Source organism: Camelus bactrianus, chromosome 12, assembly GCF_048773025.1.
Source record: "Camelus bactrianus isolate YW-2024 breed Bactrian camel chromosome 12, ASM4877302v1, whole genome shotgun sequence".
Lineage (NCBI taxonomy): Eukaryota > Metazoa > Chordata > Mammalia > Artiodactyla > Camelidae > Camelus > Camelus bactrianus.
The window spans coordinates 34,737,901-34,758,102 of NC_133550.1; the positions used below are offsets into that span (position 1 = coordinate 34,737,901).

General features: G+C 38.5%; 1 protein-coding gene across 2 annotated transcripts in view; it reads right to left on the bottom strand.

Annotated features, from left to right (window-relative positions):
• The window catches only part of UTP20 (UTP20 small subunit processome component), an 86,014-nt gene extending 66,356 nt beyond the window's left edge, over nt 1–19,658 (bottom strand). For both annotated transcript variants that reach the window (XM_045522461.2, XM_010962781.3), the window contains exons 1-14: nt 19,430–19,658; nt 18,418–18,498; nt 15,193–15,259; nt 14,947–15,079; nt 14,089–14,277; nt 11,157–11,238; nt 10,362–10,499; nt 9,727–9,882; nt 9,034–9,180; nt 8,815–8,949; nt 7,561–7,638; nt 5,567–5,745; nt 843–995; nt 609–697 (exon numbers count right to left, since the gene is read on the bottom strand). In XM_045522461.2, coding sequence (XP_045378417.2) covers nt 609–697; nt 843–995; nt 5,567–5,745; nt 7,561–7,638; nt 8,815–8,949; nt 9,034–9,180; nt 9,727–9,882; nt 10,362–10,499; nt 11,157–11,238; nt 14,089–14,277; nt 14,947–15,079; nt 15,193–15,259; nt 18,418–18,498; nt 19,430–19,474 — 1,672 coding nt within the window. In that variant the 5' untranslated portion in view covers nt 19,475–19,658. The remainder of the gene's footprint in view (nt 1–608; nt 698–842; nt 996–5,566; nt 5,746–7,560; nt 7,639–8,814; nt 8,950–9,033; nt 9,181–9,726; nt 9,883–10,361; nt 10,500–11,156; nt 11,239–14,088; nt 14,278–14,946; nt 15,080–15,192; nt 15,260–18,417; nt 18,499–19,429) is intronic.
• Nucleotides 19,659–20,202: the final 544 nt, after the last annotated feature.

Here is a 20,202-nt window from a genome sequence, read left to right on the forward strand (position 1 = left end):
CAATATTTACTTGTAAACTGCTGTTCTCAGCTAGTGGGGGGGAGATGTACAAGAACACAACAGGAAATAGCGTTTGGGGCAGGGCAGCCTAATTTGGCTGAGTCGCAAAGACCTCCCTAGAGGTACTGCACTTGAGCTGAGTTTTGAAAGTTAAGTAAAAGTTCACTAAACAATGAAAGACCTAGAAAGAACTCTAGGCAGAAGGAGCACACATGCAAGGGCAGACAGAGGTCTGTAAAAGAAAGTGTCTTGCTCAGAGTAAGCGACTGCCTGGAGCACGAGGTGTATACAGGACAGACAGTGTGGAAGATGGGGAACAAGACACAAGCTGGGGCTCAAAGCTGAAGGTCTGACTTCTTGGACCACGGCAACCTTCTGCAACTTCACCTTCGGTCTCAGCTAATGTTCAAGCCGCCCTGACCCGGTCACCATATTACAAGGTACAAGTGTAACGCCTCCACCTCAGCCTCTTTTTTTCCCTATTTACCATACGAGGGGGTTCTGCCAGAACACAATGTTAGTACTATTCTCTGCTACCCACATGTTTACAGATACTCTGGGTGTGCCAGAAAAGAAAGACAAGAGAACAAATGGTGATTGTAACTGACCTTTTCCAAAGCTCCCTCTGTCAACAGTCCTGAAGAGTGACTCGATGAAGCACGTGACTAGTGGTATCACCTTCTCTTTCTCCAGGGGTCTGGCCAAGAAGTGGGGAGAAAAAGAGAAATGCTCAGACTAGCATTCAATGGCCTTTTCATAAAACAGCAAAAAAAATGGCTAATAAATGTTTTCATCAGCATGCTAAAACACCTTTCAAAATTAAACACAGTTGATTTTCTCACCTAATATGAGGTAACACAACAAGGGCTGCCCAAGAACGTGAAAGATAAGTAGTATCTTTATCTGGAAGTAACTGAATTATAGATAAAAGATGATCCAATACTGAGATCTGTTCCTTGCCTCCCTTGGATCTGGTCTTCTGCCTTACACAGGATCTAAAGGAAGAAAAGATAGACAAATGTTTAAAATAAGAGAGAATGTAATTGCTCTTGCCCTCTGAAATTTGAAATAAAATTGGTTCCTTTCCATGCATGGAGTATTAGCAGGGAAGAGGGAACCGGTGGTGATGGTGGAAAATAACTAAACTCGAGTAATTTACTGATTTTCAGCAACAGGCTTTTTCAACCCCATTAGTTCTACTTTCTTCTATTTTCTATTTCAATTTACTTCATAAGATCAAGCAAGTTTCTTCTGGTTTTAGGTACTTCTGAATTTTGGGCTGATGGACACGTTTTTAAGAACTGGAGAGGTAATTTATTGGAATGAACTGACTTCCTCCACCCCCACCTCTCTTTTTTGACATGAATTTTACTGCTTCACAAATGTAGAATGATGTTGCAAAGAAATCATGGGGAATTTGACAAATGCCACTAACATGATTATGATTTATAAGTAACTTTCTCTGCTGCTTTAATCTGATAAGTGGTTACTCAACGGTATTTTCTGACACGACATTCAGTTTTAGGTGTCTGTTACTTTAGCACACTCATTTGCCTCTTTTTATTTCTGCCAATGTCAACTATGCCTCATCTATTTAAAAGACAGAAATCTAACTGAAAGAAAAGTCATAGAAACAATAAGTAAAATGATTTGTTTTTATAATTTATCCTCCATATTAGGTTTGGTTAAACTCATCATGGAATAAAAGTAGAATACTACAGGATATTCCTGTATCCTTTTTATCATTAAAATTAATCAGAAAGTTGAATTCTCTTTTGTTTTTAACTTATCAGGATAATAAATGTTCAGAAATTCCAATCAGTAACTAAGTTAATTTCACTGACGATTTCTAAAAGTCACCATGCCTTGATATACAGTCTTCCTAGGAGTAACCATGACTCAGTAATCTGCAAAAATCTTACAACTAAAGTATTGAGATGCTTTAAAAAGGTATAGAGTCATTAGTTGCCATGTCATTTCCCTGCTTCATCACACCCGCCAATGAGCTCCTCCAATAAAATTCACATTCTAGACGGCCTCACCCTGGATGGTGACCCTCACCTGCTTCTCCCACTTCCTCTCACTCCACTCTCCTCCCTGCTCAGTGCTCTTTGCCCGCACAGGCTTTCCTTCTATTCTGCAAACTATCCTCGAGCCTTTGCAATAACGCTCCCCTCTGCCTGCAAAGCCTTCCCCCAGCCTTTCCTTGCAAGGTTGGATCCTTCGATCATAATAACTGAACAAAGGTTCCCCGTCTGGAGGGGAGTAGTGCTGCCTCTCCGTCCATTCCCTCAACACCCTGTTTTGTTTCTCTTTTTATCACTACCTAAAATTATCTTGTTTATTTATTCATCTGCCTCACATGCCTTCCCATGTCATCGCCCCAAAAGAAGGAACTTTTTTCTTTTCCATTGTTATATCCCAGCGCCTAGAACAGGCCTGACTAAACAAGTATCTGTTAAATGACAGAATAAATTTATCTTCTGAAGAGTCTCTTCACATCTATTATCCCTTTATATTCTCACAACAAATCTGTGAGATGAGTGGATGGAGTGTGACCAAGAATATTCAGACAAAGCTGACCATGTACTACCCTATCTCTGTGGGGGTGACAGAAAGATGTCTTTTCTCAGAGAAAGAAACACAGAACCTGTGGCACTTGCCTTAAGTTAATACATCTATATTTACTTATTTATTCTTATCACGTCACATTCCGAGGAGGATTTGAGGTGGCTGAGATGGCTGTGTGAGGAGTGACCAGCAGCCTCAGGCAGGTCCTGGGCTTTACCTCACTCCCATTGCCCAGAACCCAGAGTTCTGGCCACTTGCAAGGAATCTGCCCGTTGGAGATCGGCTTGGCGTTACAAAGTCAAAAGAGAAGTTCCACGGGAATAATTCTACAGGTGTTACTCATTACCCACGCCTCAGGAATCAGAGCTTAGCAGAGTGAAAAACCAACAAGACTCTTTTAGTATGTCCTGACAGAGAAGATACTTTCGAGGTCGGCAGAAGGGTGGCCTGTGAAGATGAGTTCCTCCAGGACCTCATGGTGATCGCACTCAAAAACCGACTCTGCTATGTGACTATGGAGACAAGGACACCCACCCGGGGGATGCTGTGATGCCTCAAGCTGAGTACTCAGCACAAACTCAAGGCATGCAGCAGCAGGTCTGACTCATCCGATGGAAATCAGAAAACGATTTATTCCTATGTACGTATTCCTATCTGTAAACATGTATGAATGATAAGGAAACTAGTCTCCTGATTTATTATTTCTAGAAGCATGCTCATTCAACTATTTGAAAAATGGTAAGCAAAATCCTCTCAAATATTTATATAAACTGTGTTTTCAACTTTTAAAAAGTACGTATGGTTTTTAATGAGATTAAGAAAGTAATCCATGGCCCTTCTAACAACTCAAACAATGCAAAGGTATATACTTTAAAAGCTAATAGTCACTTCTTCCTTCCCCTCACCTTCCTCCTGACATAAACAAAGTTGGTAGTTTTGTGTATCCTTAGGCAGATGTCAATTCCCCCCAAATCGACCCTGATTTAATGCAATTCCAAACAAAATCCCAGCAAGGTGTTTTTGGTAGACATAGACAAGTTTCTTCTAAAACTTACGGAGAAAGTCAAAGAGCCAGGAATAGATAAAACAATTTGGAAAAAGAATACAGTGGAAGGATTTTTTTTTCAAGATTTCAAGACTTATTTTATGCTCTAGTAATAAGACAGTGTAGTGTTATAGAAGGGTGGACACACGATCAATGGAACAGAAGAGTCTAGAAGTAGACCCACACAGCTATGCCCAACTGATTTCTGACAAAGCTGCAAAAGCAGTCCAGTGAGGAAGAACAGCCTTTTTAAAAAATGTTGCCAGAGCAGTGGACATTCATAGGCAGGCTTACACTTCACACTTTACATAAAAATTAACTCAAAATGGATCACATAAATGTAAAACATAAAATTACGAACCTTAAATTTGGAGAAAATATTTGAAACCTATAGCTAGGCAAAAAGTTCTTAGAATTGACATCAAAAGTATTATCCATAAAAGGAAAAGGTGATAAACTGGACCTCAACAAGATTTAAAACTTTGATCTGTGACAAATCTTAAGTGAAGAAAGACAAGCTATAGATAGGGAGGAAAACATCTGTAAACCATATATCAGACAAAAGGACTTGTATTAGAATATATAAAGCAGATTTGAAACTCAACAGTAAAGAAATAAACAATCAAGTTAGAAAATGGGTCAAGGAAACGAACAGATATTTCACTAAAGAAGATATGCAGATGGCAAATAAGGACATGAAAAGATGTTCAGCATCATTAGCCATTAGGGAAATGCAAATTAAAACCACAATGAGATATCACTGCATCTTATCACACTGGCAAAAACAAAAAACAATGATAATATCAAATGCTGGTGAGGATGCAGAGAAACTGGATCACTCATACTGCTGGTGGGACCGTAAAATGGCACAACCTCTCTGGAAAACCATTTGGTGGTTTCTTATAAAACTGAACATGCACTTACCATATAACCCAACAAGTTCCCTTTTGGGCATTTATCTCAGAGAAATGGAAAGCTATGTACATGAATGTCTGTAGCAGCTTTATTCGTAATAGCCCAAAACTAGGAATGACCCAAATGTCTTTCAACAAGTGAATGATTAAACAAACAGCTACATCCCTTACCATGGAATACTACTCAGTAACAGCACACAGAAAGGCATTCAAAATAAAAAGGAATGGATTACTGATACCCACAACAACTTAGATGGGTCTCATGGGAATTACGTTGAGTGAAAAAGCCAATTTCAAAAGGTATACCATATAATTTCATTTAGATACTATTTTTGAAATGATAAAATAATAAAAATAGAGAATAAGATTAGTGGTTGCCAAGAGTAAGGGATGGAGTGGGATGGGCTTGGGGAATGTGGCTATTAAAAGGTAGCATGAGAGATCCTTACAGTGATGGAACCACTGTATCCTGACTCGGGTGGTGATTATGAATAGACATGAGGTAAAACTGCACAGAACTACATATCCATATACATACACACACAGAGACGAGTGATATAAAACATGCAAATCTGAACAAGGCTGGTGGATTGTACCAATGTCACTTTTCCAGCTGGGATATTGCAGTAAACTTAACATAAGATGTTGCCACTAAGGGAAACTAAGAGGGGTGTATGGAAACTCTCTGGACTATTTCTTGGTGAATGTACAATTGTTTTAAAATAAAAAGTTAAAAAAATTAATAGTGACCTCTTTCTTTCACTTCCCACCCTCCTGATGTTAACCACGTTAACTTGTTTTTATGTCCTTCCCTACGTGTTCCTGTGTTTTTGTATATACTTTTGGTTTTAACTTTGCAAAATGGGATCACATTACACGTACTCTTCTTCAGATTTGCTTTTTTCACATAACAATGTATCATGGACATCTTTCCAGTTAATATTTCTAGATCTTCAGTTTTTACAGTATTCTGAATACATTATTTCTAAATGGGAAATCCTACCGAGAACACAGGGCACACAGACTGAGAACGTACCCCACCGTGTGTCGTGAGAAAAGCAGAGGATACTTCTCAATCGCCATGCAGCCAGCAGTGGGAGGTGCTGCTTTGTTCAGAATGAGCTTGGCCAAAATGGCCAGAGCTCCATCTTCGACCGCAGCGTCATCTATCAGGAAGCAATCCTCAACATACAGGAGAAAGCTGGGTAGAAAAAGCTAAAAATAAGAAAGAAAACCACTTTTGTAACAGATACAACTTTCAGAACACCTAATAAAGAGAAGATTCTAACTCTTCCACAGAGAGAAGAAGAGATCACAAAGGATCAGGAACAGTAACAGCATCAGCCCTCCTCACAGAACAATGGAAGCCAGGAGACAAGGGAGCAATGCCTGAAACACTGAGCGAAACGACAGAATCTAGACTGCTGGGGGAACAGGGTATAGCTCAAGCACTAGAGAATATGCTGAGCAGGCACCAGGTCCTGGGTTCAATCCCCAGCACCTCCTCTAAATAAATAAACCTAATTAACACCCTCCCCACCAATCTATACATATATAGAATGCTATTCCCAGCGTACTAGTGAGACTGTGAGGAGAGAATAAAGACACTTACAGATGTACTGAATCTCAAAATTCTACTTCCATTCATCCTTTCTCAGGAACCCCTAAAGAATGTGTTCCATCAAAACAAGAAAGTAAACTACAATAAGAGAAACAGACAGGACCCAAGATAACAGGAGAAAGGCAAGTCTTAGTATGACATCCATGCAGGGGGCTCAGAAAGCAACCTGTTCAGACTTGAACTGCTCCAGAAGCAATGCCTCCAAAAAAGAAAAAGGAAAAAAAAAAGAAAAAAAAGAAAAGAAAAAAAGGAAAAAAAAGAAGAAAAAAAACCAGCTGCTGAATAATCTGAAAATGCGTGAAATGCTTTCTGCGATGCTATTGGAAGACAGATTCACTGCCCAACTCTTCAAAGAAAACAACTTTCACTTTTTAAAGAATGAAAAAATTAGTAACTTCAGGAAAAATTAAAGGGTATACAAAAAAGGAAGTGTAATTATAAAACACTCAAATTTGTGATGTGATTTGATTGAGAAGATGAGATGAGACTCCATCTGCTGTACGAGGAAGTTTACGCATGAGGACCAAACTAATGTGCCAAGGGAAAGCAGTACATTCAGATGATTTAAAAATATAAATACCAGAAAAAATTAGCTAAAAATCCTTAGACATGCTTGTTTCTGTTGAGGAAGATGGGAGTGAGGCTCAAGTGACTGCCTTTTAGCCCTGTTTGACTTTTTTAAACTACATATGTAGAGTACTTTGATAAAAATAAGTTTTTTAGAAAAAGGACAAAAGGAACAGAGGAGAAGGAAAGGATGCAGTTCCTAAGAAAACCGGGGAGAGATAAAAGGTCCTCGCTGGGCAGGAAGGAACAAGGCTAGGGCACATACAAAGAAGTTTTATTGAGATGAATGAAAACATGTATTATTAAACACTGAAGGGAAAAATGAGAGAAGAGATAGATTTCCATGAAGTATATTACAGGATCCCGGTTATAAAGAGTGGCAAATGTATGATGGCAGTGAGGGGAAAATAAACTCAGGATTTGATGAGAAAGATTTCTATTTCACTCTACTGGGTATCTCTTTTGCAGCAAGGAAATGAATTCATAGCCTTCCTCCAATGCAAAGTGTTTCAGAAACTATTTTCTAAGCTTCGAATTCACACAGAAGTTCCTTAAACTGTTTTTTTCAAATTAATCACATGGTTCTATAACTTCCTAGAAGATTATTAAAATAAACAAATTGATTACCTAATATGATTTAAAATGCTTTAGCTATGGAATAAAGTTTCACTTGTGACCAAAAACTGGAATTTAACTGCTTAAAACAAAAATATGGACTAAGACATCAAATACTTATTCTCCTCCTCTCAAAAAACAAACACAAATGACAGGATTTTTAATTATTTTATCGTGACAGATTCAAAATAAAACAAAACATGTCCAAGACTTAATACCTCACTCACCTGCTCAAACTGCTTCATAGCAAACATGACTTCCGAAAAATCCAAAATTAAATGTCTTTCAAATCTGCTCTCAAAAATCTGTGGACCAGAGGTAAAGAATATTAGTCTAAATACAAAGAAGATACTTTCCCATTCTTGAAAATAAAAACATCCAAAACCTTTGAGGTCCTCCAACTTGCAAGCCAGAAGCAGTGTGATGCCTGGTACAAGTTAATACAGTCATGGGAGGCAGAAACAGCTGGGTTGCTGAATTTGCCACTGTGCAGAGGGACACACCCAGGTGAGACGCAGGAACCGGGCCCAGCTCCTCTGGAAAGAAGCTCGAATAAAGGAACGGTGGGCATGCTTCAAGCAGGATGCTGTCCAAGTGCTCGGCCTTTGCCAAAGGGACTTACAGAATCGAAGGGCACTGTGTTTCTTGTGATTATGTGGGGCTCTGCCTAAGCACTGCTCAATTTTTTCCCAGCTACAGAGAATCACGAAAGGCCAAGCAGCTCGATGTTATACCTTTTTCTATACTGAGGCTGCACTACACGAAGCTAGAAGAACCGAACCGACCTATTTTCAATCCCACTTCCTTCCCATTCATCTTCTAAATTCACTAAAATGCAAATCTCATTAAGTCATTTCTCTGCTTAACATTTTTCCAGGGTCCTCCACTACTTGCCGGACAAAATCCAACCTAATCTTTCAAAGCCAGGCAGAGCCTTGCTGACAGACCTCACACTTCATGTGTCAGAAGTGGCACAGATCTTTGAACACAACTTTTCTGTTCCTTCTCCTAGAGTTTTTAACCCCTTCTCTGACAGGCAGACTGCTACTGAACCTTCAAGGACTATCCCAAATGTAAGTCCTTTAGAAAGCATTCTCTGTTCCTCAGCTCCAGACAGAATTAATTGTATGTTTCAACGTGACATCGAGAGATTAGTTCAACAGATTTTAACTACACACTGCCAGGGCCCCACTTCCATAACAATAAAAAAAATCACAGGCACCACAGCGTCCACCCTGCCATATCTAGTCCATGCCCAGCACCTGGTAAGTTATACATGTTGGGTGAATATTTGGTGAACAGATTTTGCTTTTATCATGTTTTGTTTTAATTCCATTACAGAATGCAACTCACATCTCCTTAACAAGATTATAAATTCCTGGAAGGCAGAGCCTTTGCCACGCTTCATTTGTATTCCCCAGAAGGCTTATTCAATGCTAAGCATGTTAATTACTCTATTAATATCTGTTGAAGTAAATTACTTTTTCTATGGTTTCTTTGATGAGGGTCTCTGGTAAGGAAACGTTTTCACCTAGGATCAAAGCAGAAATTACATCCAAGAGGGTCTCCCGGCAAGATGTGGAGAGATGCGCTATTTGTAATGTTTGAGACAATACCTGTAAAATAAAAGAAAAAACAATGCACACTTAGTAATCAGCTTCTAATGCACAGGCTCTAAGCAAATTAAATTGGGACCTCACCTTACAAACATCAATAGGTTTGGTTATCTTTGATCCATTTCCATGTTTTACAAGTATCAGATATGTTTCTAACAACCTTTTAATCTGTTCAGAACTTTCACCACAGTTAGTTTTGGTTACTTTTTTATGTAGATCCAGAATCGAGTCCTGCAAACGAAGAATTTAACACAGAGAATAACTACCAAATATCAAACTCATCTGTTAATCCAATCACGAAAATATTGTGAAGCAGTTCAGATTTTCACATTCTTTTGTTCTGAAAGAAAAAGACACATTTACCAGGAGTCACTAGTGTTAACAGCTAACATTTCTGATTGCACTGTTCTAAGTTCTTTACAAGTATTTCCTCACAGGTAGGGGATGCTATTGCTCCCATTTGCCAGATGAAAAGACTGAGGACTAGACTTAACTTTCCCAAGTCACACTAGTGGTAAGAAACAAAGCCAAGATTCAAACAGAGGCCGTCTGGCTCCAAAGCCTGTGCTTTTAACCACTATGTTCTACTGCATCTCAAGATAGCAAATGAAATAAAAATAGTACAGTGGGTAAGGGGAAGGAAAATCCTAGTAAGTGTGTCAAAGTATAATGACAACAACTATAAAACACAATCCCCAGGAGTGATCTGCTAAACTAAGAGCAACAACAATCAACTCATGGACTCCTTATTACAAATTCTTAAAAATTAGAACTTACTTGCAAACATTCAAAAAATATACCAAAATGTTCCTTGCAGATGTAGATTGCAGTGGATTTGACCATATTTTTAAGTGTTCCTCCAACTAAAATCCATGGAAGTTGAGCTTCTGTTTCAGTAACTGGTCCTAACTTTTGCAAAATTAGCTTCACTGCCTGTGGGAATCCAAGATTCATGAAAATGAACATGTACACTCTCATTTTTAAGTATTATATTGTTATTTTCCACTTGATTATTCCCCACTCTGATTAAGCTACCTTAAAATCTGACCTGGGATAATCAATGATATGGCAGCTCTGATGGTTAACTATGTGTCCCAAAAGAATTTCCACACTAGAATAGGGAATTTTATCACAAAGCTGCCCAAACCCCACCACCCTCTCTCATTCATCAATTTATATTACCTTCAAGCATCCAAGATGAAGAAGTGAGCAGTGATTTTTCTAAGTGAAAAATACCTAAGGACCCATGGCCTACATTAGGTAAGCATTGTTTTTAAAGCCCTAATGCTCTCCATTTTAGTGTTTTCTATTTATTCCAAGTAATTCTCTCTCCACATTATTTGTGTAAATCTTATCTACTTTCTTTTTAATCCCTTTCACATCGACTCAAAGTACTTCTCCCAGTTATTTACCTTCTCTGTACAGGAGTGAAACATATTTCTGACTCCTTTGCACATTTCAAAGAGCAACTGTCCAACTCCTTCTACTTTTTCTGGATGTTCATCAAGATCAAGAAACATTAAATTGAATAGTGCATTTTTATCAGAAACCTAAAATACAAAATGCAAATCAAAAATTGTATTTACAATGTAAAAATTACCCAAATGAATTATTATTATTTGCTGTTCTAAAGATTCATATTTAAATGTAATCAGGACAAAATTCTAAAAGGAATAGGCATTTGCAATGATTTTAAACTAATAAGTGTATTATCACTTGTAATGCCACACAATAGAGTGATTAATTCACTGGTATAATATGAAGGTATGTACTAAGAAAAACTATATAAGGCAACAGTCAATCTTTTAAAGTAAATCGTATACTTATATTTTATGAGTATAAAAGAAATCCAATAGCAATGTTTTTGTTTCATTACAAAATCCCTCTGAAAACAAACACAAATGACACTATGCAATCAGTTCCTCCCAGGAAATTACCATAAAAACTCCTGTTAATCTCACTGTTCATATATTTACTGACTTGAATTAGAAGATATACATATGTGCACTAAATAACAATAAAAAAGTGACCCAAATTATTTCACATTAGTGAGCAAAAACCATACGGTGAGATATACTCAAAACAGTAAAAGTTTCTGTTATATAAAAAAATTAGCCCATAAAAACCATATTATAAAAGATATCTGCTTCTGTTCATTGGATTCTTGAGGATTAATGAGCAATAAACACAGAAATTATCAAACTAACCTTTCTCATCAAAAAAGTAAAGCTTTCGGCAGCAAAATTTCTTATATGTAGTTTTTTATGAGCCAGGAGTGTACTATACATGCTATAAAAGAGAACATAAGACATGTTTAACTAATTGTCATTTTAATAAAGATGTACTACATGCCAACTATATCCCCAACAGTGTGCAAGGAAGATGTAGCAGGTATGAAATAAGTATTCGATTACCAGGACATCCACATGTCAAACAGATGACTGAAGGGCACAGACATTAAGAATCCTAGGATTGGTGGTGCTGGTCCTATAGGAAAGACTCCATGAAAAGTTGAAACTTAAAGTGATCCCTGAATGACAGGAAGAATCCAGGTGGGGACTGGAGTGCAGTTACCAGAGATCAAAAGGAGAGCAAAGATGGGGTGAGCAGAAGTGATCACAGTCAAGAAATAACAGAGAGGCTGGTCTGTCTAAAGGAAGAAGGATGATGTGGGTGGGGAGGGCAGCTCCTGATAAAGCTACCAAAGTAAATAAGTGACTCTGAACACAAAGCAAAGGAGTTTGGATTCTAGCTTACATTTAAGTAAGGACTTACTATGTTACCTCATCTGATCAGCACCGCCACTCTGTGGGGGTAGGTACCATTATTATCCCTATTCTGTAGATAATGAAATTGGGACAGAAAGGCTAAGCAACCTGCCCAGGGTCATACAGCCATGTGGCTATAACTAAATAATTACTCATATAATCATACTGTTTAAATTGGTCTCCCAAATGACAGAAGAGCAGGGAACAGGTCTCTCCTATTTGTGCTGTATCCCCAGCACCTAATCGTTCCTTATTCATAGCAGGTACTAATAAATCATGGCTGAATAAGAAATGAATATTTTCAGACAGAGAAACTGGGCAGCAGTATATGGGGTGAAATAAAGGAAGAAGAGGCTGGCAGTCCTATTAAGAAGCTGCTCAAGTCATACAAGCTTGGGCAAACAAGGGCTTGAAAGAGGCCTGTGGTAGAGGGAAATGGCAAAGGACGGACCCAAGAGACATTTCAAGCATCTTTGCAATGGGACCAAAGACCTTACAGTGTCCACAAGCCCTTTATGATCAGGCCCCCTACTACATCTCTGACGTCACCTAATTATCTCCCTTTACACACGCTGCTCCACCACCAGGCCTCCTCATCGTTCCCCACTCATGTCAACCACGTGTCCAGAATGTGCTCCTCCTGCTAAAACGTAAATGTCACAAGAGACGGATTTTTATCTGTTTAACCTGCAATTGCCTCTCAAGTGCCTGACATACAGTGTTCAATAAACAGTCACGGAATTGAATATGTGGATTACAGAATCAAGAGGATTTGGAGTCCTTGAAGACAACTGGGTCAAACATGCCTCTGAGGGGCAAGTCTCAGTGATGGGGAGAATGATGGTATCACTGTTAGAAACTGGGCAACCAAACAAGGCCTGGCATTGAGTACATATTTACTGAACACACAAATGGATGAGAAGAGTTGGCCTAAATGGGAATATGTTGACTTTGATCTCAATATCAGGCAAGTGAAAATACCCAGGCTGCTGAAGATGTCATACTGAAAGCAAATAAATTGAGAACCGGAGAGCCTGTCTCAGGAGACATAAAATTAACAGCAGAAATCATGAAACCAAATAAGCTGTATATCCCCCCAAGATCTTGCTGCTTTTTAATGAAGTAATCTTGGTTTCAAATATATGTTACCAAAATCTTCACAGAGAACTGGTAAAGGGTGGAAAAATACCTTTCTCTCATTCCTTGTTCAAAAGAGGGTAGGGTGAAGGGAAGTGGTACAAAACAAAATCCACAGTCCTATCCCATATTCATACCTATACCGGGACAGGGTAAAAGTTGAGTCTTATGTATTCCTGTGGCAACTGAAGTATGTAGCAGTACTTTCCAAGTGGAAAAGTCCACCAAGTCCCAGATTGAAACAGATTATAAACAATTTTTGCCTTACTTCAAATGAAAAGCTTGAATTCATTCTCTTTCCCTGTTCACATTTACTCACAAACACTGAGTAGCTCTTTTGGCTTAGTAAGGATTTTAGGGGCTGGAAAAATGCACATAATTAAGATTGCGCCCTTGACGAATTTATACGTTTATAGAGGACACCATTTCATTAAGAACAAACGATTAAAATAGAATTTGTGTAACATAAGTGGTACAGAATGCTAGAGGTGTTCAGAGGACAAAGCTCTCACTTCTGGCCACGGTAACTGGGCATATCTGTGGAGGTTACGGAATACAAGTCAGGCTCTGAAGATGGGGGGTATGATTTCAATGGCTGGAGGTAAGAGAAGGTCAGGATAGTGAAGACTGATGGAACAGACTATAGACCACTTTAGCTGGAGAACCAACTTTATATAAGGAAATAATTAGAGAAAGCTGGAAAGGTAGTTTGGTGTCAGACAGAAGCCAGGGAAAAGGCAATTAGAGAACATATTAAAGTTGGATGGCCACGTCAGCAGGCACACATGACAGGTGTTATACATGGTTTAACTAAATACAGGTGGGAGTCCAAAATTCTCTCCTGGCTGTATTAATAAAAACTGCCTTTAACCAAAAAATAAAAACTTACAAAACTTAAATGCTAATAAAAAAGTCACTGTAGAAGAGGGTCACAGGGCCTCAAGCAAACAGTTGTTTTCAAAGAGGCGATATTGAATATTCCACATGTGTCTACTGCTTTCGCTTTCAAAACTGATACAGATGGGGAGCAACTGTAAACAAGCATGAGAAATCTTTTGGAGATGATGGAAATGTTCTTAAACCGAATTGTGGTGATGGTTGCATAACTGCATAAATTAACTAAACAGCACTGAATCATATACAAAATAAAATTTTAAAGCAAAAAAGCAAACAAAAAAAAAGAAAGAAAAGAAAAGAAAAAGAAAAACCCATACGAAAGAGAGAAAGGGGTCACCTGTATATACTGGACATGTCCTTCACCATCAGTCTCCACAGGTACTTGTAAAGATATGACAGCGAGGTAAAAGCCCATTCTAATAACTCTGTGTCCTGAGTCTCCAGGATTGAGGTGATAGTCAGAAAAAAATCCTGAAAATGGGGATAGAAGTCCATCTGCAGATCTCGTGCCAACTGTACAACCAAACTGGATGAAAAAATAAGTAGAGGTAACTAATTATGAGACACATGGATCAAAAACCAAATACTGCAAATCCATTTCCCAAATGATAATAGACCACCTACGATGACAGGATTAATTAAACCTAAACTAAGTCTCAGGAGATGTATAAAATTTTTTCACATTTTAAGAGTTCAGCAACAACAAGGACCTACTGTATAGCACAGGGAACTATATTCAATATCTTATAATAACCTATAGATAAGAAAAAGAATGAATATGTATACATATATATATAACTGAATCACTTTGCTGTACACCTGAAACTCATACAACATTGTAAATTAATTGCACTTCTTTTTTAAAAAGGTTAAAAGAACCCACAAAAAAACAAAACAAAACAACAAACAAAAAAGAGTTCAGCAAAGAAATCCGGCTAAAGTAAGAAGGTACATTCCATCACAAGTATGGTCAATATTCCCATAGTGTCAAAGAAAAGTATAAAACAAAAAGCAAAAAAGTATACCCTTAAGATTCTGCTTTATGCTAATGTACTAATATTTTGATCTAACAAAAACAGGTAAATTCTTGTTTCTAAATTACAAACATCAGATCTAAAGCATATGTAGCTATAAAACACAATCTTTCTTAAAATTCAGATACATGTTGTCTACTTTCTCTCAACAGACTACTTACTCCAAAAGGGGTTGATAGGCGTAACTGTTCTTGATTTGCAGGTGAATCTTCAAACTCTGAACGATCTCATTTTGATGATAGACCAGCTGATTGAATGATTGGCATTTGTCAATAACTTCTTTATAAAATTTCCCTGGGTGGGAAAAAGAGAGTATGTTCTGCTTTCCCATCACACCACTACTTAGCTGTTTTGATCACGTATAGTGCAAATGATGAATGAATGAAACAGAAAAAAATAGAAAATACCGAAATGTTCTGTAAGGTTCAATTCTCTCCACTTTAGCAGACCCTCAAAAAAGTAGGTTTCAACTTCCTGTCAAGATTAAAGCAATCCATTAATCAAACAACTCAAAGAAAAACTATAATGAAAGTAAATAAGAATGATATACTAATATCATTAGATAAAACTGATAGCCAAGAGTTTAAAAAAAACTTAGCTTTTTTTTTTTTAAAGGGCATTAACACCCTTCAAAAAGCAATCAGCTGTACAACACGGGCAGATTTATAAAAACAAAATTTTGTTGACTTGGTTACAGCAAATTACTCTCTAAAACCTATGTAACAGTCACACCAAAACAATTTTTTTTCTCTTTTTCACAATTTTAGGCCAAGAAAAATGTGCTGACTACTATAGTTCTTTCATTCTGCTTTTGGAAATACGAATTGCTACAACCTTGTAGAGAAGTAACCTGGCATTTCTATTAAAATTAAAAACAGGTTATGTCCTTCAGCCCAGCAATTCCCTTTTTGGAGATTATTTCTAATAAAGTTTGCAAACACACAAGTATAAAGATGTTTATTCAGCTTTACTGTAGTGGGAGGAAAACATAAAACAGCCTAAATATCCAAAAATAGAAAATGGTTGGTATATATCTCATGGTCTATACATAATAAGGTGTATTATGTGACTATTAAAAAGAAATATCTATATTGAATCAGAAGGATGCTGATAATATACCTTCAAAGAGAGAAAGGCAAGTTATAGAGTGAAGAGTATGGTAGGAACTAGTTTTTCTTTAAATAAAAAAAAAGACCTTTATAAATGTTTGCACATATTTATATGAGAGAAAAGTATAGAAGACCTCATGTACACCAAATTGTCAATATTCGTTTCCTTGGCAATACGGGGTAAGATAATAGATTTTTCTAAGTTTACTACGTTGTTTAGCTTCTTAACACAGTATATATTATTCTGTACTTTGAAAGATAACCCTAGTAAGTTATTACCATGCGTGTATATATATACATGTGTAGGTATGTAAACATACAAACAGCATGCCAAATCTTTTAGAGTCTCAAAAAAGATAAACCCCTAAAACTGTGCTTTGGAAGTCTTTAAAAAAATAAAAATGAAATGAAATCAATAGTTAGATAGAATGGAGAGAGTGAATCCCATTAAATTTTGATCAGTGACTCCTAAGGCAGTAGGGAAGTATACCTGACAGTTTAAAACCTAATGTAGAGAGCATTCCTAGCCTAGCATAGTGACTGGCACATGTCAGCCATTTGTGACAGACTTTGTCCCTGTCCCTTTGCAACGTGACTTGCAGCCCCTACCACAAAGAGCTGTCCTCACTTCTTGAATCTGGCCTGGCCTAGTAACATGCTCTGACCAATAACATGCAATGTAAGCAATCCTGAAATGTCCAAAGCTAGGCTTGAAGCATCTGTAGCATCTGCTTTCACTGTCTTACAAAGATTCTGCCATCACGAAAAGAAGCCTTGTCTAGCTTATTAGGGAATTGGAGGCCACAAGGAAAACCAAGACCAACAACCCCAGTCAACAGACAGACATGGGACTGAGGCCATTCTGACCCTATCCTAGGATCCCTTCTCTGCTAACAACACTCCAACCCTTAGTACTTTCAATCTCTCCTGTGGTTTAAACTATAAACCATACGCTGAATGCTAAATCTCTAATTCTACCTCCGTATCACCTGTATTTCTCCAGATCCATAAATCCAAAGATCTTTTGGGCACCATCACTTGGACGGCCACAGGTATATCAAACTCAACAAGCCCCAAACAAAACTAACCTGTACTCCTCTTTCTATAAATCTATCTTGATGAATGACATCCTCAACTACCCAGTTGCTGGAACCAAAAACCTTAATCCCATTCCTTTCTCCCTGCATATCCAATAGGTCGTAAGTCCTCTCCATTCTGCCTCAATATCTCTGGAATCCTTTCCTTCTCTCCATCTTAACTGCCACTACCATAATCACTTCTTACTTGGATGACTACCGAATCCTCAAAACTGGATGCCCTGACCCTAATTCTGCTCTTTCCTCCACACTAAAGCCAGAGAGATCTAAAACTTACGCCTGATCATGTCACTCACTCCTCTACCTTGCAATCCTAGAATGACTTCCCCTAGTTTCAGGATACAGTCCATTCTTAGCTTGACTTATGAAGCCCTTTATGATCCTTGATTATCTATTCAGCTTTCTCTCTCACCAGCTACCTGCTTCCCCTATCCCCAGTCACCATCAATAACGAACATCCTACATGCAGTTATAAGCACAGTGAAATGCTCTGCAGTTTCTTGAATGTGACAGGCACTCTTTAGTCTCCATTCCTTTATACCGGCTTCTCCCTCAGCATGAAACAGCCTTTCCTGTCCTTTCTCATGCTAAAACCAATACAGATAAGACTCAGTTCAGGTATCACCTTGTCTATACCTTTTCTGACATCCCACCTTATACCCCCAAAGAATTAGGCTCCCTTCACTGTGAGTTCCCAAAGCTTACCTAGATAATATCATTTAATGCACTGAAGTCACACATAGGAGACAGACATTCAAAGAGACAGTGAGCAGAGTCTGACTAGAGTCAAGTGAAAAACAGTAAAAACAAGTTGAACCCCTAAGTTAAAGGGATGTTACACAGGACCTTTAAAAGCTGACAGAAAAATATGACTTGATGTAGCAAAAAGCAAGATTTCTGAGCAGAGGTGTGACTGAGTTACAGCGTGGTTAGAACTGGAAAAAATTATGTGGTCTAGCCCTTTTCTTTTTTAAAGGAGGAAACTAAGCCACAGGAAAGTGACTTGCTCAAAATCTCTTTAAAACTGTAGTTTCAGGAATATGGATCTGCACCTGTGCTTGGAATGCACATGGGAAAGGGAGGGGCTGGAATCAGAGGCCACCTGAGAATCAGCTCAATTTTCTAACACCACATCACCCAACAGAACTTTCTGCAGTGATGGACATGGTCCGTATCTACATTTGGCCAATGTGGTAGCAACTAGCCACGTACGGCTACTGAGCATCAGAATTATTAATTTACTTTAATTTAAATCTAGTTTGTCCTGTGTGGCTACTACATTAGACAGCACAGGTCTAATGCATTTCATGTTCATATAAGAATGGTTTGAAAAACAATTCAATTTTTTTTTTTTTAACAATTCACTTCTAAGACTAAAGAACCAACTATGAATACTTGAAGATCGGCTAATTTAACATTCTCTTACCTCGTCATAGCTTGCAGTTCTATCAATCCGGTGAATAATATCGATATTCACATTTCCCAGCCGTTCAGCAAATGTAAGAAACTGCAGGAGAGGAATATATTTAAAATACATCATCATTTAACACTTATCAGATCTTGAATATCTGTTTGAGAGCTGTATAATAATCCCATGTGGACAATCTCCTTGTGAAAGCAGTTTAAAGCTTCATTACGCCTCCGCATGTTCTATCAGTAGAAATAATGGTATGCTTCGCTTGCAATTTCAAACTTGTATTTTCAATCAGTCATAAAATGTATAACTGAGTTTTGAAACTAGAAGTAGATGTCACTGACAAATTACAAAAGATAACTTTAAAAACAGACTGAAAGACAGTCTTCAACAGTACTACTATACGAAGATAATGAAATATTTCTACGGATCTATCTGCAAAAGTTCTTCCAGTTGTATCATTTCAAATAAAATTTGCATGCTAGACTGTGGCGGATGGACCTAGGTGAAAGCTCGCTAGGTCTACTGCTAGGTTTCATATCCTGCTACAAGCACAGGGATAGGGCTAAGTAGTCGCAACAACAGCGTTTTTAAACATATAGAAACCTATGGTTGTACAGTAACAACTCCTCAAGGGGCAAAGAGAGAATGTAGTGTCGTAGCCAGTAACCAGGAAATCACTCATTTCCTCCCACTAACCAGCCTCCCAATTCGGTTTTCAAGGATATAAGACCAGGAAAGAATTCCTAAGCGATTAGTCTGTTATAATGAATTTAACTCTGGACTGGAAGGAAGTCTCAGGCAGGCCAGACCCCACAAACCATGGGCAAAGTCGGCAGTTCAGGCTTCTTTCCTCATGCCAACTTTACTACACCTGGAGAGAGAGAGGCTCTTTTGTCAGAGCCTCCAGGCAAGTAACTCACGCTCGGCCCAAGCACTGTAGCCCCAGAAGTCCCGCTCAGAGTCTATTTCACGGCTGAGGCAGCAGGGACCCACGGTTCCAGGGCCAAGTTCCCTTGCTCACCCGGTACGTGTTCTCGGTCTTGTGGGAAACGGGCTTTGTCTTCATGGCTGCAGAGGGACAGCGGCCCGCGAGGACCTCGGGAAGGGTCGAAGGAGATGCAACCGACCGTAGGGAAAGGAAAATGGCTCACACACCAGCACTGTCCGATTCCCACGTACTCAGACCTTTCCTCACGTGCGGCTAGAGCCCCCTGGGCGCCGCCATGTTGGAGACAGGGAGGAGCCTGCGCGCGTCACGTGGGCGGAAGAAGCGACAGAGCAGGCGTGCCCGCCCCTAGGCGCCGGCGGGAGTTGCGGAGCGTCTGACTGGGTATGTGGGTGTGGAGATTTTTTTAACTCTCTTAAGTAAAGGTTTATAAGAAAAATGTGTATTTTTATCATAAAAGAAAACATGTCTGTCATCATTAACAGCTAACAGTCACTACCCCTCATTTTGTACCGTGCACCACTCAAAGCTCTTTAGATTCATAATTTCACAGTAAAGCGCGTTGTGAACGTTGCATGAATATAAATGAGGTACGTATTTTTAAGTCCCTTGGGCATAGGAGGAAAGCAAGGATGTGCAGCTGGTAAGTGGCAGTCTGGCAGAAGTCACTCAGCTCCAGAGTCTGATAATCTTAACCAGTTTTTCCGTTTAAAATTGGAAAGGAGTTTTGAAGAAAACTATGATTTCATGCACAACCAGTTAACATTTTGGTGTTTTCCTACCATTCTTTTGTGTTGTTGTTAAACATAATTGCACAAACAGTTATATCTGTGTATATACTGAAAACT